The sequence below is a fragment of the Sceloporus occidentalis genome, unplaced genomic scaffold (assembly GCF_023333645.1).
Source record: "Sceloporus occidentalis isolate IW3139 unplaced genomic scaffold, rSceOcc1.0.p SCAF_7, whole genome shotgun sequence".
Lineage (NCBI taxonomy): Eukaryota > Metazoa > Chordata > Lepidosauria > Squamata > Phrynosomatidae > Sceloporus > Sceloporus occidentalis.
In genome coordinates, this window is record NW_028316987.1 from 801,812 (window position 1) to 829,287 (window position 27,476).

The following is a 27,476-nucleotide window of genomic DNA, read 5'->3' on the forward strand; positions in this document are numbered from 1 at the left end:
TACATGAGACTGATAGGATGTTTGCCTTTGTACTCTCTTCGCTCAAGGAGAATTTATAGAAGAGAAAAGGACAGCTATTTAGGTCACACAACTTTATTTCACATTGGTTTCTAAAAAAAAATCTTCCAAAGGCAAGGAGAAATCATATGCTTGTTTCCCTCTGACCAGCAGGGGGAGCTCACACACTCCATAATCATGCCTAAATAGCAACAGGAGCACATTTCCTAAGGGCCTGGTCAGACATGGTGTTAAATAGCAAGGCCAGGGTGCTGATGCACTGTTAGTTTGCTGTCATCCTTCTGAAAACTGACGGTACAGTGATTCCATTTGAGAGTCTGTGAACTTAGGTACAAAATGAATCTTGAGGATTTCAGAGAAACCTTCTTCTAATGATGGTGCCACGTATTTACTCCTGTCAAAAAGAAAGATGGCCAGTTAAGGGGTATTTCAATAGCGAGTGGAGCCGCGACATAACTTTTTCGTAAAGACATCCTATTCTAGACCAAAAGTAGTGGAACTGCATAATGTTATGTGGCAGGGGACCAGATTTTCATGAAGTGAGGGAAGCTCCATTATAAAATTAAAGACTCCAGAGAGTTGAAGGCCACTGGGATAAGGGACATATAACTCATCAGAGATCAGCTCTAATTCAAAGCAGATTCTTTACTGGATAACAAACTTAGTACTTCTGCTTGTTTTTATTCAAGTGAAGCTGGACTGTAGGCATAGGAAATACTTATTTGTTGCAGTACCAGAAATAAACAATTCTGCTAAGTTTGTAATATTACCAAATTTGTATCTTTAGCACTTTTCTCCAAAACAAGTATTCTGAACTATTCAGGGGGCACATCCTGAGACCCATAGGTAGAAGATAGTTGTCCAAAAGCAACACCACCTATTTCACTGCAAGCCACCTTTCCCTCTGAAGGACATTCAGAAACTCACTTATAAGTGTTCAGAACAATATCATTAACAGGCACATGGCCCTTCTCCGTCATCTCCCGAAACTGAAAAAGAACCAAAGAGCAAGACAAATATTTCATACAAAGTACTGTGATGGGCAGTAAGATAGTGGGCTATGTGGAAAGTGTGGATAAATGGATGTACCATTGCTTCGACTGCTAGGCACAGGGACCAAAAGTGCAGACTTCACTTTCTGGGACATGATATCTGTTCAAGCCCTGATGTAAGTTGTGTTTAGTTGTATGTCTGCCTCAGTGTTTGGATGTGAGCTGACTGGATAACTGAAAATTTTATTGTGGAACTTAATAACAGTAACTAAAAAAATGAAAGTTGAATGGTGGGATGATGTAAAAAGATGTGTGGACAAGGCCCATCAGACAGTGGAGTCTAAGAACATCCGGCATATCCCAACTTCACCACATTTTAGGAACAGAGGGAATTTGACAACAGAAGGTGTAATATCAGTCATGCAATGCCTTATGCATTAGTGGTTGCATCCCATTTTGCCAGAGTTTGGAATCAGACCATAAGTTAGAGACGAACTGGGAAATCTCGAGTTCCAGGTTATGTTGACATGCAGCTCTTAACATCCCTCACCAATGTTTAGGCAATCCTGGAGCTTCTTGTCATTTCTGATTTTTAAAGAACGTCTTTAAATGGCTACTGTTCCCCACCCCTTTCACTTTTGCAAGTGCAACTAGCTATTTTAATGATAAAATTTTGGGCAGGGACAGGCATGTGATTCCAGGGCTGTACTTTGCCTACATAAGAGGCATCATGTGTGGCCTGGAAACTAGCAACCCTATTTTGTTTATAAGCCTCATCTAAAGAAAGCGGGGGGGGGGGGGGTCCTTTGCATTTTGATTTATTTTTCCAGAATTGAAGCGAAATTAGAATAATGGATTGGGGGATGCAGGGTGTTATATGATTCCAACCAAGTGACCTGATTTCTTTGGAACAGGCAAACTGAAAAACCCTATCGTACTTACTCTGTTGTTATGCTTGGCTTGTTCCAATGAAGCAGTAAAGAGGAAACAGCGGCAGGGGACACCCACCTCCTTGGCACACTCAATATACCTAGGTGGAGAAAAGGGATGATCGTTTTTCCAGAGAATTCAACCCCTCTCCCACTCCTCTGGGTTAGTAATGACAGGAGGGGCCTCACCTGTGTCTTGATTCTAGGTCAGGATTGGTATTGTCCACTGCTACACTCTTCCCAGCTTGCAGTGATGCCTGGCACAGACTTACACACTTCTGCCATGAACCAAGTGTGTCCTGTGTGGAATGGGAATACAAGTTACAATAAAAGAGTAATCTCATTAGAACAAAGGTGAGGGAACCTTTGGACTTGCAGATTTTGGAGCCTACAATTCCAGTCCCATCCAGCATGGCAAAAGATATGGAACTGTGAAAGATGATGTCCTATACATCTGGAAAATGAAATGTTCCTTTCCATTCATTACATCAGCCTTCTCCAATTTGGTGCTCTCCAGGTATAATGAACTAAACTTCTCGTCAGTTGCACAGCCCAGCCATACTAGCTGGGAATGATGAAAGATAATGGTTAGAATACTATGTGGCTTACTACACTATACTTGGCCATTAACCAACCCTATTGCAGAGGTGCTGCAGTCTCCCCTCTGTCCCAACTATTTCAAGGCTGGTGGAGAGCTGGGGGAATGGGACTGTTGGAAGAAACAGAACTTCCACATTTGTTCTTTCTGCTCTCTTGTCCATTAGGGATGAAATGGCTTAGATAGGGATTAGGGCCTTTTGTCTTCCTTTCTTGCTTGCTTTTGCTTTCTCTGTCAGACATCTCTACCAAAAGCATTATAGGCAGATAACATTGCAGTTTATCACATGTGAGGAAAATTGGGGGTTTAAACAGTCATTTTCCTGGGAACTATTTGTTGCTGGTTATTCCCAGGATAAGGTCTCTTTAATCATGACGTCGTGTGAAAATCTTTCACCACGATTGCACAACTTTCCTGGGGAAATGACTGTTTAAACCCCTGATTTTTTTCTGTGTGATGAAGTCCAACATCTGGTTCTGTCAGGATTAGTTGACTGCCTGCTATTGCAAAAGACAACCTCTTCCCATCTGTTCTTTGACGAGGGAGGACATGCTGCTATGTATCTCTCTCCCATCCTTTTCTCTTTTAATAATATAAATTTTATTTATTTCCCACCTCTCCTCAAAGTACAGCACATTAAAATACAAAACACAATTTAAAACACATAAAACAAATAGTTAAAATACAATACTATAAAGCTGCTAAAATAGACTCATAAGAGCACATTCTTCAGAATATAGAAATTAAAAAGTCATGATTTAAAATTGCCTGGGTAGGCCTGCCGGAAGAGGTATGTCTTTAATGCTGGTTGGAATACGGTCAGCACTTTCAGCTGTCGTACCTCTTCCAGCAGGTCATTCCACAGACTGGGAGCAGCAGACAAAAAAAGGTTCTCTGGGAAACTGTGGCCAGTCTAGTCCTGACCTGTTGGGGCAAACACTTCCCAGAGGATCTGAGTGTAGAAAGTGAGTTGTACAGGAAGAGGCTATTTTTTTTAAATTAAATTTTTATCAAAGGCTATTCTGTAGGTGACCTGGACTCAAACCATGTAGGTCTTTAAAGGTAACCAAGACTTTGTACTTTGCCCAGAAACTAACTGGCAGATAGTGGAATGACTTTAAGATGGGTGTAATGTAAACACTCCAGGATGCACCCATAATCAGTCTGGATACCTTATTCTGAACCAATTGGCATTTCCAGATAAGATACAAGAGTAGTCTGATGATTAATGCATTGCGGAAGTCCAGCCTTGAGGTTATTAGCACGTGTACTACCATATTTAAGTCCTCTGATTCTAGAAAGAATTAGTTTTAGATTAATTTAGAAAGGATAAAGCTATTTCTTTCTAGGAATGTGTTTCTTTAATGTTTCTCCTGCAGAGGATTCGAAACATTTTTCTGCCTGCAATTTGATTCAATCAAACTCACCATCCTAGCATGGGTACCTCTGCTGTGACTGAAGTAAAGGCTCTAGCAAGCCTTTTGTTCCAAGAATAATCTTTAACCATCCATCCCCCCTCTAACAGAGACAAGCATCTGGCTATGAGCCAGTACTCATGACATGAAATGATTACATTGTACACTGACATGAAATGATTGAGATCCACTCGGATACCCTGGAGTTCTCTAGAGCTGATGCAATCATTTCACAGCTAGCTATAGAAGCTACACACTTCTCCATCTCATCCCTGCCCCTGTTCTCCATAAGCTACAGAATGACTGTGCTGAAGGCTGCAGTGGCTCAGTGCTAAATCCAAGGGGAGGCTTTGGTTATTGTAGAGCGAGGAAGGGAATGCCAACTTCCACAATGACCAAAGGGGGGGGGGGAGAAAATGATGCAGGTGTAAGACTGATTTCTTCTTTGTAGTCTCTGTGCCTCATATAACTGGGCTATCCTGCACCTATGTGGAGCTTCTTCACAGTATTCTACATTCTCAATAGAATTTTAGTGGCTGCCTCGGCTAACTCCACCAGCCCTGCATAAAAGACTTTCCGCCAAAACCTCCAATTCCCTTTTGTCTGCCACTGAAGCAATTTCGATAGAAACAACATTACTCTGTCAGAATTGAGGAAGGATGAATCAAAGTTTAGTTACTTACCCGGTTAGCATAAACATAACCAACAGAGACCAAATGTTTCTTCAAAAAAGTTGACTTGCCAGCTGGAACACGACAGGAAAAAGAGCACATTACTATTAGATGGTGGATTGACAATGGTGGTACAGACGGGTTTTTCAGAAGTTCAGGGAGGTAAAGTTGAAGCATCTCACTCGAATAATACACATATATTTCAGACGTCCTTGATTTGAATGCAAGATTTTGTGAAGCTGCTGCTCCTCCTTCTCTTGCACCTTCCTAAAAGTCACACGTGTTCCTTTTTTCTTTCTATACTTGCTTATTTCTGTGCCTCATGACTACTGGCAACTACTGCCATGCCATTATAGAAAAGAGACAAAGAAATAGCTTCATTTCACTCCAGCTTCTCTGGATCTTTCCTAGAGCTGAAAAAGTTACTTTTATGGATGACAACCCTTAGAATCTTCCGGTCAACATAGCCACTGGAGCAAGTGGACCTCCCAACGGGTACCTTATTTCAGAGTTCTAGTAGTGGAAGAGCGTTGTAGAGACGTCTCATCCACTGGGTCAGGATCGACTCAAGGGCAGTGAACAACAACTAGAACTCTTCTTGTTAGGTGCCTTCAAGTCAACTGTGACTAGGGTGACTTTATCCTAGAGTTTTCTTGGCAAGATTTATTCAGAGGAAATTTGCCACTGCCTTCCTCTAAGGCTGAGGGAATGTAACTTGTCCAAGGTCACCCAGTGGCTTTCTATGGTTGAATGAGGATTTGAACCCTGGTCTCTCAGAGTCCTAGTCCAACAAATAATGTCATGCTGTGGCTTGCAGACTAGAAACCTTTTTATTACAAATTATAATTACTATAATATATTATATAGTATGTTATAATGAATTCATTATTAATTCATTAGTTAATAATGAATTATAAAGTATTAACACTATATTATTACATTTTAATTAATTAATTATGAATTAGTAATGAACTAATATTAATATATTATTTCAATCTAAACTTCATTTCCCCACCCTTTTCATGAGCCAATGGAGAAAAGAGTTGCCAGCACAAGTGAAACTGGTTCTGATTGTATGCTATGTAGAATGGCTGTTCTGGTCAGAAATCTGGATGAAATTATTTGGAAACTTTACTTCAGGGAAGGGCTGTAGCTTTCGTTTTGGGTCTTGCCATTTTGAGGTTGGAGGAAGAGCTAACTTTGCTGCTCAAGACTCCAAAAGGGCAGCCACTGGGTTTTGGAAATAACAAGCTAGAATGAAGGTAGAAGAGCATAGTTGTCACTCACCAGCAGGGAAGCCAACAGCCACAACCAGTTCTGGGGAAGATGAAGCCAGGCAAGCCTCTGGAGGATCATATAGGCATGCCTTGGGATCAAGGGTCCGCTAGGTTGGAAGAGGGAGAATATGATCATAATATAATCAATAGCAATTAATCATAATTAATACAACAACAACAACATAGATACAGACTGAAGCCACCAATAACTTGGTGACATAATGCTCTTCCTGGCTGTGCAGGAGAAGTAGAAAGAAGGGAGTATACAATTTCAAGATGCATATGTAGCACTAAACCAATGTAATACACATTTACCTTACAGGACTGCTGTACAGATTGCTTTTGGCTATTCAAAAGTGACATATCTTAGCCAAATCTGAACAACAGTCCAGCTACAGAAGTGACTGAGAAATTGCTTACCGGGTCAAAACTGGGGAGCACAAATGAAGCTTTTTTCCAGCCCAAAAAATATTCTTCAGGGGTGTAGAAGGGTAGCCCAGCATTCAGAGCAAACTGCAAGGATGGACAGAAGGAGAGCTATTAATCTGGAAGAAGGAGCCAGAGAGAAATGTTAACAGATGAGAACTGGATGTTCTTTGGCACCAAGAACAGACATGTTTCATGGCCACAATGAAGTACATGGAGTACATACAGTCTGCATCTCTCTGTTCATATGGCATAATTCCTCAGCCCCCACTACTCCATTTTCTAGAAGTGTGAATATTTCTGTTCAGAGTCAAGAGAATGAGGAGGACCTGGAGTCTTCCTGAAACAGTGGGGACAGGGGAAAGCCAAGGCTCATGAAAGTCCTAATTTACAGATGGCCTCTGTGATGTTATGGACTGGAGCCCAGAATCCCCATGAGCTGTCCGCATAAGCGGCACCCAATGTGTTTGGTACTAGGAGGATCGTCTACACACTTCTCCCCTCCTGTCCTGGCCCCCTTTAAACACTGTATGTGCCAGAGGAACCATGTGAATAAGTGACAGTGCTGTGCTGTGAGTTGGAATTTCCAGGTGGGAAGAGGTTAGTGGCTGGCCCAGCTCAGGGTGCTTCCTCCTGAACTCTTCCACTCACCTGCCAAATTCCCCCTCCTGTCCCCGTACCAGCTTGCAGTCTGCATGTTCAGGGGATTCAATGGAGGTTCCAGCCTGATTTGGAGCAAACAAACTCTTTTTACAGAATCACCCTGGAGTGCAGTCTGGACCCATGTTTTGCCCATTTTGGCCAATGTGTCATCTAAATAGGTCATTGTGAAAATATTTCTTTCCCTCTGTGCAGACATGGCCCTAGTCAAGGTCAGAGACAGAGATTAGTTAGAGCCAGGGTCAGAGTTAATGTCAGGATTTAGATGTATTAAACAAGCAATCTGTGATGTCATGTCCAATTTCTGGGTAATAAATCATTATTCTTGTATTATACACTTGAGCCTCCGAGAATGTTAGATAAAGAATATTGGAAAGCTTGAGCATCTGTGGCAGCAGCAGTTAATCAAGGGTGGTGGTGTCTGGAGGGGAGATTAGATTAATAAAATCTTGCATCGGAACCATGAGGACATCTAGAAGGTCCCCAGATTTGAGGCCATAGTGATGGTACAGGAAGTCCTCGCAGATGGTAGCAGCAGTGATGTTTGTGGAAGTCTACATACAGAGGTGGGGATAAAAGTGGAAGCCCCCACACTCTCTAAATCCTGTGTTCCAAGATTTTATTGGCAAAATGTTTCAACCTTTTACACTGTAGCATGGGGGTCTAGCAATTCATTTGAAAAATAAAAAAGACAGTTCCTCAGGCTACTGTGTTCCAAAGCCAAATACACACCATGCTCACTATCTTATTATATACAAGAAGTGTGGTATGGTTAGCCAAGAGAGCAGTAAGGTTTATTTCATACCAGGCGATCACTGCAAGAGAAATCCTTCTTCTTATGGCCAGGGGCCCAGTTTGGTGGACGCCCGGCTGCATCTATTTTGGGGGGGGGGGGGGGGAGAAAGACATGAACAGCTCCATTACAAGAAACCAGAAAATAAATCACCTGGTGGGCGATTATTGCCAAAGTTCAGAAAATATACTTTTGGCCTACATCTCTCAGAATCCTCTACCATCTTCGAGTTACAGCCCTAAAAAAGTTACCAAGTTATGTGCTGTGATCATATAGAATGATGGGCCTTGTAAACAGAATGGACTATGCTGTTGCAGTGAGTGGCACAAAACTAAGCTCAATTCTCACTCACTCTCTCAGGCTCTGTTATGACCAAATCAGCAAATGTAGGTTCTATACATTTGTGCCCAACCTTTTATTACATACTTTGAATGGTATGTCTTACTCACCTCCCACATAAACACTTTCTTGCAAAGAAACTGCTAAGCCACAATTTGCCTTGTTGGGGGAGTGGGGGAAGAGAAGGAGACAGTCAATACATGCAGCAGCACAGACCTCTTTCTTTCCCCTATCCCTTCTTTTCTCCTCCAGATCAGAAGTACCTTCTCACACAAATGATCCCACATGCCAAGGACAGGTTTACGGTAAATGCCAGCACTGGTTGCCACAAAGACCTGCAGAGAAGGAGAGCAGGTGACACAGCTGTCTCTGTCTGTCCTCCTTCCTTGCATTAAACACAAAGTGATATTTATTCATTTGTTTAAAGGCAAAGGTAAAGGTTTCCCCATTGACAAGGTTGTCACATTATGTCCAACTGTAGGGGGTGGTGCTCATCATTATTAAGCTGAAGAGCCAGCTTAATAATGACTCTGTGATCATGTGGCCAACACAGAACGCTGTTACATTCCCACCAAAATGGTACCTATTTATCAACTTGCACTTTTACATATTTTCGAACTGTTAGGTTGGCAAAAGCTGGGACTAGTGACAGGTGCTCACTCCATCACACAGTGCCTGGTCCTCAAACTGCCAACCTGCCGATCTAGCAATCATCAGAGTCAGCATCTTAATCACTGAGCCACTGTGTCCTTTTTATTTATTTATTATTCACCACATCCCTTTTATTATTCATTTATTTACAGGGCACTTATTCTACATTTACTTAACAATCTGTAACCATGAATAAAGTCTATTATCCAGGCTATGTCTGATGTAACATCCGAAAAATCTGCTTCCAAATAATAAGGTCCAGTTATTTAGTGATTATAAGGAGGGGAATGAGAAGTTGGGATGCTTCAGCACAGGGATGGGCAACTGTTAGCAATGAGTGGCCACATCAACTTCCCAGGAGTTCCTGGATAAGCTCAATAAAATAATTTCAATTGTTTGCTCTCTAATGACCACAAAGGTTACCTCTGGTTCACCTTGTTTTGAAAAAGGCCTCTACTGGATGTAAAACGGCCCAAAGTGAGTTGTAAATTGCCTTCCCAGCTCCTAGAAGACGTTTGGGAACATTTGGGAGATTGGGGTGAGGGGCTGCATTCTCCTGGCCCCCATTTGAGAACATACATTTATTTTGGCTTCTATTCCCTCTTTATTTTTATTTTATCCCCTTCATTATCATTTCCATATAATTTGGTCAACTGATTGGGGAGCTGAGTAAATCTTCCTAGGCAGGGAGCATGAGGCAGGGTGCACCAGAACTTAACTGCCACCATCGCAAGGTCCTTTATAAACCACATACTGTTGCTTGCATGTTCCGATTGCCATTCCTATCCTTACCCTTTCCTGCTTACATTTTAGCAATACTTAGGATTGCAGGACTGAATTTCCTCTGAAATATATACACATAACCCTCATTTTTGGATTTAGCATGTCATGTTCAGGGTTATAGAGGGTAGTAACTATTTCACTCCTTGGCTGTGCCATAGGTATCTGATGCCATAATTCCCCTGTTCAATCTGCTACTTCCCTTCATTCTGGGAGACACCTCATGTCAATAGCCAACTCTCACCTGCAGTGGAATTCCCAACCGCTCAATCACAGCTTCCACTTTGGCTTTGAAAACTTCAGGTCTGAGACGACCACGGCTAATGCCCAGCTGGTTGGTGAAGATCACAAGCTGCCCATGTAGTGAGGAAGAGAGAGGAGAAGAAATTGGGGAGGTTGGACAACAGGAAAGAACAAAGCACTGAAGATGGGTGAGGAGTAGGGATGCTGGCTGGAGCAAGTGGTCTGGGGAAGGACTGTACCTTGTAACCCTCACTTTGAAGCTGTTTCAGCTTACGGGGAACCTCAGGGTACAGGATCCTGCAAAATAAAAAGTGGTTGAAGCCAATTCTTGCACACATTTGGTCCTCATATGGACACAATACTAAGCAACCAATGAAGAAATGACACACAAGACCCAGTTTCAGTCCCTTTGTTCTGCAATGTAAGCAGACTTTGTTCTCACATTACATTTTACTACTTGTACATCTAGGATGTACATGGGACATGGTGACTTAGTGGGTTAAGATGCCAATTCAGATGATTGAAAGATCAGAAGGTAGGTGGTTTGAGGCCCAAGTACTGCACGATAGGATGAGCTCCTGTCTCTAGTCCCAGCTTCTGCCAACCTAGCAGTTCGAAAATATATAAAGTGCAAGTTGATAAATAGGTACCACTTTGGTGGGAATGTAACAACGTTCAATGCAGTCATGCTGGCCACATGACCATTGGAGTTGTCTATGGACAAAGCTGACTCTTTGGCTTAGTAAAGGAGATGAGCACCGCCCCCTACAGTTGGTTATGACTAGACATTCATGTCAAGGGAATACCTTTACCTTAGGACCAACCGCCACACTTTTTATTTTTATGTATTAATTACATTTTTATCCTACCCTTGTTCCCAGGATCACAGGCAATACATAGGATTCACCTCCTCATCCCTTTAATTTCATAACAATCCCCTGAGACTGGCAAGGGTGAGAAAACACGACTGGCCCAAGATCACAAGGTGGGCTGGATGGAGAGAACCTCAGGCCCTCAGCATCCTAGTCTGACATCCTATTACATAACTGGCTCTCTTGACTGACTGAATGCTCGAATGGGTACAGGCTCCCATCAAAAAGATGTTCTCTAGCGGCTAACAGAACCTCATGTGAAACAAACTATATTTTTATAAAATCAAGGAGTTCTTCGCACAGCAAAAAAACCTCAGCTTACCTTTCCCAATTTGAATCCTCTTCTGTGATGCAGCTGGGTATTATCACACCAAAGGAACTCCAAATTCACCACTGATGCTGCCAGCCAGGTGCAGCATGGCTGCAGCTCAGGTCCCAGACGTGCTCCAGCAGCCATTTTCCAAAGCTGGAACCTTTCCAGCTTTGAAAAGCAGCACCTGGGAGCTGCACTTGGCCAGCGACAAATTTGGAGTCCCTTTGGTGTGATAATACCCAGTTGCATCCCAGAAGAGGAATCAAACTAGAAAAGGTAAGCCAGGTTTTTTTTGCTATGCTAAAAACTCCCAAAATATTATTAATAACATCAAAAATATGAACATACAAACTTATTTTCTGACACATGCTTAATAGTTCAGATAAAAACTCATTATTACCTTCTTGCCTTACAACAACCTTCCCTCTCCTGGTGCCCACTAAATGAACTGGAATACAGTTCCCATCTTCCCCAGCTAGCAATCCATTGCCTGAGGATGATAGTACTTCTACACCAATATATCTGAAAAGTATCAGGTAGGAGAAGGCTGCTTCACAATATTAAGTATTATTTATTACCTTGAGGGTCAGCGTGGCATAGTGGTTTGAGTGTTGGATTATGACTGGAGACCAGGATTCGATTCCCCATTCAGCCATAAAATCAACTGGGTGACCTTGGGCAAGTCACACTCTCTCAGCCTGATGGGAAGGCAATGGCAAATGTCTTCTGATGAAATCTTAGGGTTTGCCTTAGGGTTGCCATAAGTCAGAAAATGACTTGAAGGCACACAATAACAACAAATTATCTTTCTCTACCTTTCCTCAAAGTAGTCTAGAATGACAAACAGTTGGCTCTTCCCCCATACCCCTCTACCCCATATCCATACAATAGATCCGTGTGGTATATGAGTCTGAGACACAAATTGACAATTTAGGAACTTTATGGTTGAGTGGGGATTTGAACCCATATCTTAGTCTTACTGAATTTCTACAACTTCTGACAGCCCAGAAGCTTATACTATCTCCTACCATGTAGCCTGGTGCTCACCTCCAGTCATCAGGGCTGGTTGGAAACACTTTCCCAGATTGTGTAGTGATGATGGTTCCATCCAGGTCAAAGCCTGCCACCTGGGCAGAAAGACAACAAAGGATCAGACTGTGGGGCTTCATCTAGATTGGCATCAAACCTAATTCTTGAAATTACCATGCCCCCGCCCCACCTAAATGTTGCTTCCACCCTCTGTGGCTTATGTCAGCTAAAAAGGTCCACTGGTGTTATCTTGGTGCATCTATAAAGAAATGGCATAGGACAACCACAAATGGCAATTTTCTCCATGCCTGTTGCAGCACAGAACCTGCATCAAGAGTTTGGAAAATTACTTTTAAGATGAATTACTGTATATACTCATGCACAAGTGTAAAGATTTTAGTAAAAATATTGACCCAAAAATCCTGAGCCAACTTATCCACAGGCCACTATAAGTACTATACTTCAAGTCTTACTAAAAAAGGAACCAGCACCCGGTGAAAGGCAAGAGTGTAATCTGTCCTGAAAGCATTGGCCCACTCCCCATTCTCTTATCCATCCAGCCATTACAGTAAGCACAAACAGTTATGCCTGCTGGAATACTGTAAGTGCTTTGGCATCGTTTTAATTTACTTCATCCTTTAAATCCTTTGTTACATGCTCCTAAGTTTTACCCTCAACTTACCTATGGGTCATATCAAAAGCAATAATCTTGGCCTCAAAAATCTGCCCTCGTCTTATAGTTGAGTATATATGTAATATACTATCATGCTGATGCCATCCCTAACTGAGAAGAGGCAGTAGGATGGTGTCTCAGGACTAATCAGTTAAGCAGAGCTTCAGTTCATATTTATTTGTCTTAAAGGAAACTTTCCATGAGGATATCCTGAAGACAGTGACAACATACACAGAGAAGATGAGGTAGTCTCTTAGGTACACAAATTCCCACCCTCCAAAAATTCACAGCATTGCCTGTTTTAACTCTGATACTTCTGCAGTGAATTCAATTCAAGAGTGAGGCTGGGATTAATGCTGATATCGGAAAGAAGTTAAGGGATTCATATGCAGTAGCACAATTTGGTCCAGAGCTAAACCCACTCCCCTTGTGATTGGTTTTGCTTGTTGGGGAGGGATGACACTTGTTTTGCTCCTCTCACAACAGTGCTGGCAATCTTTTCCTTTGTCTCATAGAACTGCTACTAAACAGTGAAATTGCACAGCCCTATTTCTTCATCTACCGAGGGCGGGGGGGGGGGGGGGGAAGAGACTGTTTTCAACCAAGGAAAAAATTTCCATATTTGATCTGCCAAGCTCCCAACAGAAGCAAGTGGATCTGAAGCCAGAGGTGGATATGACCACCTCATTTTTCTCTGTGTGTGTCTCGCTTTTCTTCCTCAGTTTTTTGGCACGCCTCTCTTAAATTAGGAATTTTAAATCACCAGTGTGGCTGAACTACAACTCCAATCCCAACTGACAATTAGGTATGCTGGCCAATACTGACCAGAGATGAAGTCCAGGACACCAGGGATGTGCCATAGGTTCCCAATCCTAGTCATAAAGGTTCCTTAAGCAACAAGCAGTACTGTTTGGCAGCTAAGTCCCTAGGAAAAAAACAACAACACTCAATAGGTCTTACTTTAGTGCTAGGCACCACTCCTTTCTTTGTGAAGACCAGGAGCTTGCCATGGTCCTCCCAGGAGTCATAGGGCTGGGGAGCCATCTTGGAGACAGGCTGCTGCTGAGGTGGGGGGAGGACCTGTTCTGCCCTAGCTGCTGTCTCCTGCAGCTGCTTCAGCTTCTCAGTCACACGGGAGTCATCGTCATCTTCCTCATCCTCAGAAGGGGAGGAAGGCTTGATCCGCTTGGCTATTTGGGCCTTTTTGTCATCCTCCTTCTCTTCTTTCAGGGAATGTTTGGAACCGAAGAAGTGTAGCAGGTTTTTCTTTGAGGAGCTGGAATCTTGCTCAAAATGGATGCAGTAAGGATACAACCCATTTACTAAGCACAGAGTCTCTCCTTCCTGGAGTGTTGTGCTATCGCCACAGCGCAGATGTATTTCCTCCACTGATGTCGGGTTCACCCCACGCTGCCAACACATTAGTTACATTAGTAGTTTCACCTCAAAGCCACCTCCCAGACAGGAATACAGCTGTGGCCCTCCAAATCATTTTGGCCTGAAACTGCCATCAGCCCTAGCCTGAACAGCCAATGCAAAGGAATCACAGGAGTTGCAGTCCAGCAATATCTGGAGAGCTACGGTTACCCATCTGACACTGAGGATGGCCCATCAGCAACCACAATCCCAGAAGAAGAAGCTCTTGGTCCCCACCCCCCACTCCAGACCAGAAGTTTCCATCTGAAATATGGTATCACTTGTTCAAACCAAGGAAATTCTGAATTTTCCCCATCTTACCTGTGTGACTCGAACTGATCGGTAGGTATAATTTGCCAGCAATTCCACTGCAAGTGAACAGAAAGAGATAACAGGGCTTGTTATGGAAGAAATTAAAACTCCATATGCAAAATAGTTCAGGTAGAAAAAAATCTTTAACATTAAACTAGAAAAATCAGAAGTGATGGCAGGAGTATTTTTTATTTTTTAGTAAAGGAAGAGTGAGTGTCTGGAAAGCATGAGTAGATAACAGGCATAAAAAGGCTAAAAGCAAAATGCAAAAATGTACTTCATTTGTAGCCTACTTTTCCTCTAAGGATGCCAAAGCAACTACTAGTGCCATCAGGGCAGGACACTGAGTGCTGACTAAAACTAATGAGTGCTTTAGGGCACAGCGTTTGTCTGACTGTATTACTTTTCAACTGATTAAAAACGGTTTTTTAAGAGCCACACTTCTTGCTCTGTGATGTTTAATAAAATATTTCTAAACTTCACTACATTAAACTTTAGCAAGCAACAGTCAGGGATCAGTGCAGTACTTAGCAACACTGAGTTAGAAATTGGTGACTGAAACTAGAGAGCTTCACAGAGCAGGACTCTGATAAACAGCATGCAAAGAATCCCCAAACATTCAGGGATACAGTTTTATCAGATATAATGCAAATAGGCCACTGGAAGTCCTCTTTGTCACTTTACTGGCAGCACTTCTTTTCTGTTACATACCTTGTGTTCGAGAACATTTCTTATCAGTGACACGCGTCGCAGGTCCCCTACCCAGAATTACAGTCGTACCATGTGGTAGCACAATTGGATCATGACGCTTGTCTTGGCTGAGGAGGAGGCACCGCATGGTGTTGGGTGAGCTGGAGCTGGAAGAGGAATCATTTCTGTTATAAACTGCATAGCACCATACACATACCTTTGCACAAATCTCATTTCCCCTCATGTGGTACACAGGTTCCAAGACCTGTGTTCCCACCCCTTTTCAGGAGCTAGATGCTTTTTGTTTCTAGGAGGCAAATATATATCATCAGAATAACAGACAACAACACCTTATACTAGGACTCTAATTCATAAGGTCACCATATGTTATGTAACTTGTCAGCACATTACCATAAGAGTAAGAATGGACTCTGAACTTAGGGGAGTCAAGTGGATTTTGTGATATGTGAGAAGGCTCAATAAGGACGGTTCCATTTCAGGGCTGAAAGCTTATTTGGGAAAGACACCAAGGAAACACGGAAATAAATATTTAGGGAAAGTAACTAGATGGAGCACTGAGAAGAGAAAATACAGTTGCATCCTGGGTCCCACTGTTAGTTTTGTTGTCGCTGTTAACTGTTAGGAACAAGCCTATAATATGCGGAGGCCCCCAGTAAAATACTGTAGGAATGGGGCACAGTTATTAATTTGTTTAGATTCCACACTTTAGGAGTATGTTCTGTTCCCATAATTGGGAAGCACCAAAATTCTCATTAATGTTACATAATTGTTGTTGTTAACTGCTTTCAAGCTGATTCTGATTCATTACAACCCTGTGAATGAGCCACCTTCAAGGCCTCCTGTCCTCCACTGTTCTTTTAAGTGCCTGTAAATTCATACCCATGACCACCTTAATAGAGTCCATCTATTAGCATGCAGCCTTTCCTCTCTTTCCACATTTCTCCACCTTTCCTAGCATTATTGTTTTTGCCTTCTCATGATGTATCTGGAGTATGACAGGCTCAGTTTTGTCATCTTGGCTTCCAGGGTGATTTCTGGCTCATTTCTTTTTCTAGGTCCCTTCAAAATATCTGCATGTTTTATTTCCCGCTGTCTTTCCTATACTGTTTGGCATTTTGTTGTTAACTGCCCTCAAGTTGGCTCTGAGTCATGGTGACCCTGCGGATGAGACGTCTCCAAGGCTCCCTAACCTCCACTGTCTGCTTAGATCCTCTATATTCAGGCATGCAACCTCCCTGATTGAGTTTCTCCATCAGGCCTGCAGTCTTCCTCTTTCTTCTGCCCTGTCTTTCCTGGCATCATCATCTTTCCTAATGAATCATGGCTTCTCATGATGTGACCAAAGAATTGATCCTCTTGGCTTCCAGAGGTAGTTCAGGCTCGATCTTTTCCAGGACCCATTTGTTTGATTTCTTGGCCATCCGTGGCATCCTCAGCACTCTTCTCCAACACTTCTAAAATGGATTGATTTTCTTCTTATCCACTTTCTTCACTGTCCAGCTCTCACATCCAAATAGAGAATACCACAGCTTGGACAATTCTGACTTTAGCGCTCAGTTAGTTGCATATCTTTAGTCTTTTAGCATTCTAGAATCACAGAGACTTCCAGGGCCATCATTTCCAACCCTCTGCCATGCAGGAATACACAATCGAAGCACCCCTCAAGTGCTTTAGCCCTCAGTTTGGTATCTGCTCTGTTGGATGTATCTTATTCATTCATTCATCTCATTTATATGCCGTCTTTCTCCCAAAAAGGGACCCAAGAGGACTCACAATATATATATATATACTCTTTAGGATCTTGTCTAGTTCTTTCAATGGCTGCCTTCCCCCATTTCCAGTCTTGACTGCAGTCCCTGTCCTGAGCCATGTTTATTACACAACTATCCATATCAAATGAAGGTGCAGCTGTACCTTAAGAGCCCCACAATCCATAAAGCTGGGCAAACAGGGGGAAACAATAGTAACAACAACCAAGTTTCAATTCCTGAAGGGTTCCTTCTTCTCAAAGGAAGGGAAGGGCCTCACCCCTTCCACTTCAGGAGACAAAAAAACCCCACATTTGGCTTCTACTTCCGCTGTTATGCCTTTATTCACGCCTACCGGAAGTGGGAGGAGCCAAGGTTCATGTGTTGAGATGAATGGAATGGAACGTTCATCCAGGCCACGTGATCTTCCTCGAAACATGGAAGCCACTCTTGCCCTTCATTCTCTATGGTTGCGAAATGGCGTCGCTCTATCTCCCTTGAAACCTCTATGGCAGTGATGGTCCTCCAAATGTTGTGAACTTCAGCTCCCAGAATTCCTGGCTGTTGGCCAGGCTGACTGGGGCTTCTGGGAGTTGTAGTCCAAAAGAAAAAAACCCTGAAGGACCCAAGTTTGGGAATCACTCATGCTGAAATGATGTATTCCTATATACCAGTGGTCCCCAAACTGTGCCCCTTAAGAGATTTGGGGCTTCAGCTCCCAGAAGCCTCAGCCATGTTGGCCAATAGTCTGTGATTCTGGGAACTGAAGTCCAAAATCATATCCTGTTGTGTGTTGTTGTTGTTGTTGTTGTTGTTGTGTGCCTTCAAGTCGTTTCTGGCTTATGGCAACCCTAAGGTGAACCTTTCATGGGGATTTCTTGGCAAGGTTTTTTCAGAGGGGGTTTGCCATTGCCATCCTCTGAGGTTCAGAGAGTGTGACTTAGTCTCCAGAGTCCTAGTCCAATGCTTAAACCTCTGCACCAAGCAAGGCCTCTCTTATAGACCTTATGGACTCAAAAGCCCAGTATTTCTCCCCCCCCCCCCACAAGTCTGTTCCAAAGGGCCTTTACTCCATGGAAAAGGTGTATTGCTTCCATCCCCTAAACAAGACAAAACTGTTATGCTTTCACTCGGTGCCTTCAGTTTGAAGGGGGGGAAACCCTCCACTAATGACAAATTACAATTTTTTATTCCTATGTGACAGACTGGGGTGCAGCTACACTTGAGAAATAATGCAGTTTGACACCACTTTTGCCTCCCATGGCTCCATCCTACAGAAACCTGGGATTTGTAGTTTGGCGAGACCAGCCTGGTATGGGGGTTGGAGGGTTGGACTGAGGTCCAAAACACACTGCAGAAATAATCCAGTTTCAGACCTCTTTAACTGTCCTGGCTCAATGCCAGGGAATCCTGGGAACTGTAATCTGTTGTGGCACCAGAGCTCTCTGACAAGGAAGGCTAAAGGTCTGACAAAACTACACTCCCCAGAATTCCCTAGCATTAAGCCAGGCCAGTTAAAGGGGTCTCCATCAGGGTTATTTCTGCAGTGTGTTGTGGACCTACGACTCCCAGCCACCAGGTGATTTAAGGTGAGTCACACTCTCTCAGCCTCAGAGGGTAGCAATGGCAACCTCCTCCTCCTCCTCCTCTGAAGCAACCTGCCAAGAAAACGCCATGAGAGGTTCACTTTAGGGTTGCCATAAGTCGGAGATAACTTGTAGCCACAAGGAGGCACCAGGACTCTTTGGCAGGGAAGACTAAAGACCTTGCCAAACTACAATTCCCAGGATTCCATAGGATAGAGCTACAGCACTTAAAAGCGGTGTCAAGACGTGTTATTTCTATAGTGTAGATGCACCCTGGAAGGAAGGAAGGAAGGAAGGAAGGAAGGAAGGAAGGAAGGAAGGAAGGAAGGAAGTCAGGAGGAGAACGTGTGTAATGTCCAGAGCAGTGCTGGTAAGCATGCACGACAGCCCTGCGATGTAGTCCCAGTCTGGGACAAAGGTGGCAGGCATTTATTTCTGCAGTATGAATGGACTCTAAAACCAAAAGCAGGTCACTCAAATGTCAGCCACCAGCAGGCACTGGCTGCTGGGGCTGACACTTACTTCTGTCCGAGAGGGGACTACAACTCCCAGCCTCCTCCGGGACCGGAAGTGTCGTGGGATTGGTTGGGGAGCCGGGAAAAGAAGTTCACTTCCCCAGCAGGAATGGCGCAGGGCTTCCAGGGCCCGGATTGGCTGTTGGGGGGAAGCGGGTGGCACTTCCAGACTGGAGGGGACTACATCTCCCAGCAGGCTCTGTAACCGGAAGTACCCCGGGATTGGTCGGAAGACAGGAAAAGGCGGTCACTTCCTGGTTTCCCGGGCTCCCATTGGCTGGTTGTCCATGCAGCACCTCTGACCTTCATTTTGGCGCCTCATTTTGATTTTGGTTCTCAGGGAGAGTGGCATAGCTTGGCTATGTCCCCAAAGCAAAAGGAAGGGAGGGCAGGGCCCTCTAGGCCGACCACCAGGGACCAGACCAGGCCAGCTGCACTGGCCAGCGCTCCGGCCACGAGGGGATCCCTCTCCCTTTCTGTGGTGGGTCTCAGGCGCCTCGATTCAGCTTTATGCGAACGCACCACGCAGCGCGGACGGGACAGAAAGCGAAAGCGCAGACGCCGGGAGCTGTCGCCAAGCAGCTCCAGCGACCGCAGCTCATCTGCCAGCACCGACTCCTCGAGAAGCAGCTCTACCACCAGCAGCAGCAGCAGCAGCTCCTCCTCCTCCTCCTGCAATTCCTGCTTAAGACCCGCTTCGAAGTGTAAAGCCCGGAAGAAGAGGTCCAAGGCCAGGAAGAAGAAGCAGGAAGACAGGGGTCGAGCGGTTCGGATTCCTGGTGTTGAAGATGGAGGCCAGGTTGTGGCTTTTGGGGCCCAGAGCGGAGCCCTCGCCCTTCCTGGAGGGACTGTGGGAGATTGGAAACCTGCCGTGAAGCAGGGGATCCTGGCGTCATTGACCCCAGACACCCTCAGAGCTTACAAGACAGCGGTGGCGGTGCGGCCGGCCTTCAGCCCCATTGGCCTATGGAGACGCCCAGTGTTCTACGATTTTTGGTTTGGCTGAAGGAGGCTGGGGTCCCCCCTCGCTCCATGTCGCTTCACCTGGCAGGCATCTCCTTCTTCTCCAAGGCAGGGGGGTTTCAAGACCCGTGCTCGGCTTTTCCTGTAAAGAAGGCGTTAGAAGGTTGGAGAAGGATGAGGGGAAGCAGAACTGGCAGCAGCAGGAGAGCTATTTGCTTCAGACTTCTTTGCAAGGTCTCTAAGCAGCTGGACCGAGTCTGCGACTCCAGATCGGAGGCCCGTCTGTTCAGAGCTGCGTTTGTTACAGCGTTCTTTGGGGCTCTGAGGATGGCAGAGCTGGTTCCCTCATCCAAGACGGACATCTCAGAGCGTTCACTCCAGGTGGGGGATGTCTCTTTTGGGCGCAAGACTGTCTGTCTCGTTCTCCACAGCTCGAAATACAACCAGTTGGACATCATCCTCCATAGGCTACACGGTCATAAACTGTGCCCTGTCCGGACCCTTCGCAAATTCGTATCCTCTCGTTCCCGAGCAGAAGGCCCACTGTTCACCCACAAGGATGGTGCGCCACTAACACGGTACCAGGTGGTGACAGTGCTTCGTATGGCCCTTCAGCGTGCCGGGCTGCCTGCTAAGGAATTTGGCAGCAACTCGTTTCACATCGGGGCTGACATTGCAGTGGCGACATGTGGCTTGCCAGTTGATTATATAAAGAAGATGAGCATGTGGGAATCTGGGGCATTCACAGACTACATACACCCACAAAAGGGCTGTTGTTCAGGACTCCATTGTGGGTGGTAGGGGGACATTTGAATTCAGCTTCCAAGGGTTGACAGAAGGTGACCCCCCTTACTGATCCGTATTGTGATGCTTCCCTGCCATGGCAAAGGGGGTCACCCAACTTACCGGGCCGGGCCCTTTTGCTGTGAGGGAAAGAGTCAGAGAGGCCAGAAGGGGCATCCACTTCCTGGGTTCCCATTGGTTAGTGATCCTATTTAGGGCCATGCGGTGCCTCTTGATGGCGCCATTTTGTTTTGGTTTCTCCCCACCCTCCCTTCCTCCCTCTGTTCCAGGTCTAGGATGTGCTGTCACAACTTTCAGGGGGCAGTAGCATAGGTTTCCAATCTGGGGACATGGTTTCCAGTGATGCAGAGCATTGGATTGGGAGTCCACAGGGGACCCGAGAGTGCTGAGAGTTTAGTTGTGTTGCCAATGCAAGGGCAATACTGGATCAGCATTCCCTGGTGACAAGAGGTGGAGATGCACACATGTGCTCAACCAGCTTCATGAGTTGCAAGCGTACAGTCAGTTACTCCTCTTATCAAACCTTATGCTTCTCAGGCCAACCCTTCCTAGTTGCTGTAATCAATAAAGTTGTGGCCTTTTCTCTGTCAATGTGGGTGTTTGTGATCCTTATTGCGATGCTTCCCTACCACCCAAACAACCTTTAACAGGAGTCCTAACTCTCCTATCAAGAGAGCGATTATGCTCCTATGGACATGGAGCTGGAACAGAAGAGCGTACCAGGAAAGAAATGTTTTTATGAGAGGAAGATTTTGGATAATCTCAGGATTTTCTGCCTATGAATACTATTGAGTAATCTAATCTTTTTAACTTCTCGATAAAAATGCATAAACTGGATTTGTGTTTCAATTTTGAGCACAGAAGACAGGCAAAGAGGTCTACTGGGAACACTTGTGTTGATGGGCCCTTTTTGTGCAAATTGAGTGAAATGTACAGAACTCACAGAATGCTGTTCTAGATGTGTTGGTTATGCCATTCTCTTCTTAAATTTATAGACAGTTTCTTTTAATTCCATCCTGGATATGTATATTTATTTGAAGGCTACTTAAATGTGTTTTATACTATAGGACACCTATACAATTCAGATGTTTAAAAAGCTGCTAAATACCATCAGTATAATACCTCCACCATGATACATGCATGGGCATGCAACTATTTTCTTCTCCCTCTACTCCTTTTAAAGACCATCAGTCCTCCTGGTGGAGAGTGGCTAGGAGAAAATCCACTTGGGGTCAAAGTCCTGGAAATACATCTTTAGTAAATCTACACACCCATGGCCCTTTCACACTGCAGCAGTACAATTCCACTTTAATTTTCATGGTTCCATAGAGTTCTGGGATCTGCAGTTTAGGGAGAGCTTAGAATTCCAAGGCAGAAAGCTCAAGACTCACCAAACTACAAATCCCAGGATTCCATGGGATGGAGCTATGGCAGTTGAAGCACAATCACAGTGCTATGTAGGGGGCCCTTAGTATCCACTAGGGTTTGGTTCCAAGACCCACTGTGGATACCAAAATCTGTGGATGCTCAAGTCCCATTAAAAACTGGTGCAGTAAAATGGTGTCCCTTATAGAAAATCTGAAATTTATATCTTTTTGGAATATTTTCAAACTGTGGATGGTTGAGTCTGTGGATAAAAAAAGTCTATGGATATGGAGGGCCAACTGCAACTGGGTATTGTGAAATGGGGCCCAGAATAGGCCAGCCACTAATACAGGAGTGCTCCTCTATGTGTAAACTTTGTGTAGCAGAGGATATTTAGAAAAGCATGGTTTTCAGTGCCATCCAGCTGAAGGAGAAGGGATCCACTAATTTGGTGGGCAAGGATAACTCAAAACATGTAGCCCTCTCTATCTAGCACCATGCTTCTACAAAAGAAAGGGTCTTGTTCTTGAGTAAAGGGCCATTAACAGGGTTCACAAAATGGGAATTGTGCTACTTCAGATAGGTAAAAATCTGAAATATTGGGGTGCACATTTCTCCCTTTATCTTTTGAGTGATCTTGTCTCATTTTTAGACTAAGTATGACTTGCTTTCCTCATTCACAGTGATGATAACTTAGAACCTTTGTTTTCAAATATTACACTCCTCCAGAATACCTTTTTATCTTAACACTTTTATTCATTATTATCAAATATATTTAAATCAATCTTTTACAAAATATCAAAATCAACAACAACAAAAACAGTGCTGCTTCCTTGCTATTTGCTACAGTTTCCAAAAGACCACATCCCATTTCTTCAGATTCTCGTTCACTACTAACACTAGAAAAAATAGTCATTCTTTGGCCAAAAAAGGTGAATTATTTTGAAGAAAAATAATTTGATCTCTTGTCGAAAGTAGAGCTACTGAATCAATGGAATTTACATAGCCATACCATCCAGTTTTTCACATGAAAACTGGGACATGCATGGCCAAGCAACATGGGGATATTCTCAAGATGGTGGTTACAAATGGGGAGGAACAGGCAAGCTAGAAGAGTCTGCAGCAATTTACTGTTGCCTAAGCCTCTTGGGAAAGACAAGATTCTGCCCCATTTCTCCCTCTTGCTGATTTATTTGACTGCAAACTACCTTTGCAGGCTGTACTCAGTTTTCAGCATTTGAAGTCAGCTGAGGACAAAGTGGGAAAGTGAGAGGAGGAGAGATAAACTGGGACATTTTAAAAGCAGCTGAAAAGTGGGGTAACAGAGGGTTGAAATGCCAGGGAGTCATGCTTAAATGAGCACCAGCATCCCTGCTTATCTATGGAAACCCAATGGGTGACCCTAGGCATCACACTCTCTCAGCCTCAGAAGACAAAGGCACATCTCCTCTGAACAAATCTTGCCAATAAACTCCCATGATAGGCTTGCCCTAGGGTTGACTTGAAGGCACACAAGATGAACATGCTTGAATGGTGGCCTGGGCTGTGTAGAGAGGGTCTTCTGGAAGGTATTTGTGCTGATTATCATAGCAACATAGGGAGCTGCCTTACAGCTGACCAAACCACCGATCCATTTAGCCCAGGAAGTGTCTCCTGTAACTGTCCCTAATCTGGTATTCTGCAGTTTTTGTTGGACGGCAACTCCCAACAAGGAATTTCAGTCCATTACCTTTGGACATTGTCCAGTTGAGGAACACTGGCTTGCTGTGATTCACATTAGAGCACAAGATTCTTGGCCATGGGTTGGGTTGCATGTGAAGTTGCCCTTGTGTCCTGTTTTTGAACTTTACATAGAGATATCTGGTTCACCACTGGGAAACGAAATGCTCTGCTATGTAGGCCTTTGGTCTGATCCAGCAAGGTTTATCTTACATTTCTAACTTTCCTTCATGTGCTACATGATCCTTTTAACAGGAAATACCAGGAATTGACTGGGGGCTTCCTGAGCACAAAGGCATGTGCTCTTCCATCCTCAGCCATATCCATGAAGAGTATCATAGCCATTCTTTCTCATACATATCATAAAAAAGGTAAATATTACATCATTCAAGAAAAACTAACAAAAAGTCAGCAGATGATTCATGTACCAAAACAAGCTGAAACATGAGGCTAATTATTAATCTGACTGCACTACTGTCATGTAAGAGTTGTTAGTTTTGACTGTCTTTATCACACATTTGCACAGCAGCCTTGAGAGGTAGATCATGATTGATTTGATTGCAGAAATGGAAACAAAAGAGTGAGAGATAGGGTACCCGTGGCTAAGTAGAAATTGGAGGTAGCAGCACTCTCTCTACAGTCTCTGAGTTTGGTCCTTTCTTCCTCCCAAACACTAGAACTCCAGAATGGTCCATTAGCAGCATTCACAGAATGGTCTCTTAGCTTCTTCATGTTTGGTCTGCAGACCGCATATGTTCAAGTGGAGGTTTGAGAGTCGAGGTGTGGGATTCTAAGCATTTTAAAATCACAGATGGGCCTCAGATGGCTCCAAAGCTTTTTATAAGACTCCGTGGGAACCCCAGTAACCCCCCCCCCTTTAAAGACAAAAGTACATGTGGGCACAGAATTAATTTTGCCACACACACAAACACACACTAGTTGTTTTAGGACCAGGAGTACTTTTCAAACCAGCTGATAAATCAGATGTTGACTTCCTGATCTGAAAAAGCCTTATCTGTTAGGCCTAAAATAGCCCAAATGGACCAACAACATGATGAAATTGCCCCCACATTTGTTAAAGCACATAGGTCATTAATTCCCCCCCCCCCCCAACATAAAAAGGTTTTAAAAATTCAGTGGCAGGGAGTGTGCAGCAGAGAGATGCAGCCATTTGATGGGTTTTTTTTGGGGGGGGGGAGGGGGATGCATCCTCCATACCCTAAAAAAAGTAATTCACCCCTATTCAAAGTGTTGATGGCTAGATTACTACAGATGACATGGCATGTCAAATTTCCCCATGAGCATGTGTGGCAAAGTGTGGTCTCTGTCCATTTCCCAAGGCCCCTGACAGTGAGATGCACCTAGGATTCAATGAGTGGCAATTGGCCATAGCAATTTACCTATCTGGAGTAAAGGCTGGTCCTTCCAGAAGTTTCATGGAGAAATTCAATCTGCAAAGAAAAAGACTGATGTGTGAATGTATAACTTGTGACTGCAGAATGTCCTTTTCGAGGAATTGAATCCTCAATGGGCTAACCAAGATGTATTTAGCAAGTGGATGAACTAGAGTATGTAAGTACCAGGCTTGGGGAACTTTCATTCCTAATAGAATCTATTTGTAGGATAGGGTTCAGCAATAAAACTTGGAGAGACTCACCACTCCATTGAGATGGAAACCACCAGTGTACTCCATATCTAACATAAATTTTGAGTAGCTGGATAGCCAATTGATACTGTAAATGCATGCAAACATGCACACAGAGTGATGTACATGGATGGTATTGTGTTTTAGTGCTCATTATACACATACTCAAGCTTTGCAAGGTCCACATACCCTTCTTCTGAGTAGGAGGGGCCTGCTTCCCCTTTGCTATGTCACTCTGGGCCAAGACATCAACCATCCAAGACAAGGCACTGGTGCAGTATTCCATCTAGTGGAAGCAAGTAGAATGAGAAGTGAGAGAGGGATGGGGGAAATGTATTGGAAAATATCCTCTTAGGCTCTCAACACACTTCTTCACCTATTCTTTATTACTCATCAACAATTTCGCTCATCATTTTCCTTTTTTTGTTGTTGTTAAGAAAACTTTATTAAACATATAAAACACATACATTGAATGTATTTTTATACATACTTACATAGCAGAACTAACAATACTAACATCCAAATCAATTTCCAAACTGTCTTATCTCTTAAACTTTCTAAAACCTTCATCATTTTTCAGCTGCTGCCATTCTGTCCATGACCACCTTGACCTCCAATTTCATCCCTATCTCATCACCAGTGGTTCACATTCTGGTAAGGTCCAACAACGCTTGCACTGTGGACTGTGTTACTACAGGAGATACTAGAAAAAGACACCTATGGCTATATTGGTGTCTCTCTTATTTTATCTATCTCCTCTTTGGCTGTGTGGCCTGATTTTCTCAGGGATGTCTCCTTTCCACTGCACTCCTCTCTCTCCTAAGCGTATAACTAGCATCCTGAGCTTTAGGCATAGTTCCCATAATAAAATCCCCCCCTCTAAATGGCCTTCATTTACATCCATGTCTCAATCACAATCCTCAATCATACCTGTGTTTCGAGGGTCCTCAAACGTCGCTCTGATTCCTTAATCTCAGAAAGTTGCTTCAAAACCTGATCAACTCTGCAAATTTATAGGTGTGAGGTGATTAGTAACAAAATAGATTGCTTCAATGTTGGTTTGTACTTCATTGGAGGCCACCTTCCTACCCTTAATAAGGGGGCCTTAGATTCTATAAGCCAGTGTTGGACTATGACACTGGAGACCAGGATTCGATTCCCCGCTCAGTCATGGAAACTCACTGGGTGACCTAGGGAGAGCCACAAACTCTCAGCCCCAGAAAACCTCATGATAGACTCACCTTAGAGTTGCCATAAATTGGAAACAACTTGAAGGCACACAACACTTAGATTCTGTATCTCCTCTTGGCTCAAAGATCCTTCAATATTCTTTAAAAATGTGGCTGGAATCCTGTTGGGGAGTTATGAACATGTAAGCACTGTAGTTACAGTGCCATGCTGTTAAACCCATCCAGATCCCCGCAATCTGCACTTACTGGGCAACAAGCATTGTGATCAATGGGGGTCTATTCCCCTGTTGATTGAGAAGTACATAAGTGATGTTCCCAACCCATCCCTTGAGTAATCTCAAGTGCAACAGTGGAATGCAGGAACACTGTCACAATTCCCACTTTTGTCAGAGATCATTCACAGGAGTGTGGCTGAGTGGGACTGTCAGTCAGCTGCTTTGTAGGGACTAGGAACTCTGCATGTGTGTGTGTTTTGTGCCTTCAAGTCATTTTCCGAGTTATGATGACCCTAAGATGAACCTATCATGGAGTTTTGTTGACAAGATTTCTCCAGATGAGATTTGCCATTGCCTTCCCCTGAGGCTGAGAGTATGTGACTTGCCCAAGATCACTCAGTGGGTTTCATGACTGAGCTGGGAATAGAACCCTGGTCTCCAGAGTCGTAGTCCAACACTCAAACCACTATGCCACGCTGATAGTGAAACAGTGAGTACCTCTAGATTATGCATTTATAACTGCCCAACAGGATCTGGACTGTGTATTAGATCCCTGAAGGCATAGATAGTCATCATATTTTGTGAGAAAATAGTTTACAAATTTGTAT

The 27,476-nt window shown here is 43.9% G+C and overlaps 2 protein-coding genes across 5 annotated transcripts in view; both read right to left on the reverse strand.

Moving 5' to 3' along the window:
• Positions 1–83: 83 nt before the first annotated feature.
• LOC149308971 (bifunctional polynucleotide phosphatase/kinase-like) lies at positions 84–17,217 on the reverse strand. 3 transcript variants are annotated; one of them, XM_089531526.1, is made up of 17 exons: positions 17,033–17,216; positions 15,119–15,264; positions 14,417–14,463; positions 13,640–14,089; positions 12,025–12,104; positions 10,032–10,089; positions 9,794–9,901; positions 8,382–8,453; positions 8,229–8,277; positions 7,792–7,862; positions 6,321–6,413; positions 5,911–6,007; positions 4,636–4,697; positions 2,129–2,238; positions 1,953–2,040; positions 946–1,007; positions 84–412 (listed from the first exon to the last, which is right to left on the reverse strand). In XM_089531526.1, exons 2-17 carry the CDS (start codon positions 15,243–15,245, stop codon positions 292–294), a joined length of 1,695 nt encoding a protein of 564 aa, XP_089387652.1. In that variant the 5' UTR covers positions 15,246–15,264; positions 17,033–17,216; the 3' UTR covers positions 84–291. The 3 variants fall into 3 exon arrangements, with proteins under 3 accessions (XP_089387652.1, XP_089387653.1, XP_089387654.1); XM_089531527.1 differs by having other exon boundaries at positions 17,147–17,197; XM_089531528.1 differs by lacking the exon at positions 8,382–8,453 and having other exon boundaries at positions 17,033–17,217.
• A 5,624-nt stretch (positions 17,218–22,841) lies between these two features.
• LOC149308972 (transient receptor potential cation channel subfamily M member 4-like) overlaps positions 22,842–27,476 on the reverse strand; it is a 34,720-nt gene continuing 30,085 nt past the window's right edge. Inside the window, exons 23-26 of one of the 2 annotated variants that reach the window (XM_089531530.1) lie at positions 26,394–26,466; positions 25,653–25,749; positions 25,219–25,269; positions 22,842–24,608 (exon numbers count right to left, since the gene is read on the reverse strand). In XM_089531530.1, the coding sequence (XP_089387656.1) occupies positions 25,265–25,269; positions 25,653–25,749; positions 26,394–26,466 (175 nt within the window). In that variant the 3' untranslated portion in view covers positions 22,842–24,608; positions 25,219–25,264. Of the gene's footprint in view, positions 25,270–25,652; positions 25,750–26,393; positions 26,467–27,476 lie in introns of both variants that reach the window. The other variant, XM_089531529.1, reaches the window with a different exon arrangement.

Bases quoted from the DNA above. Each gene is read 5' to 3' on its own strand.
- LOC149308971 (XM_089531526.1), bottom strand. From the start codon at position 15,245: ATGCGGTGCCTCCTCCTCAGCCAAGACAAGCGTCATGATCCAATTGTG. The intron at 12,105-13,639 runs GTAAGACCTATT...CTTTCTGCCCAG, and splicing joins GAGTGGTGCCTAGCACTAAA to GTGGCAGGCTTTGACCTGGA. The intron at 2,041-2,128 runs GTGAGGCCCCTC...TTCTCCACCTAG, and splicing joins GACCTAGAATCAAGACACAG to GTATATTGAGTGTGCCAAGG.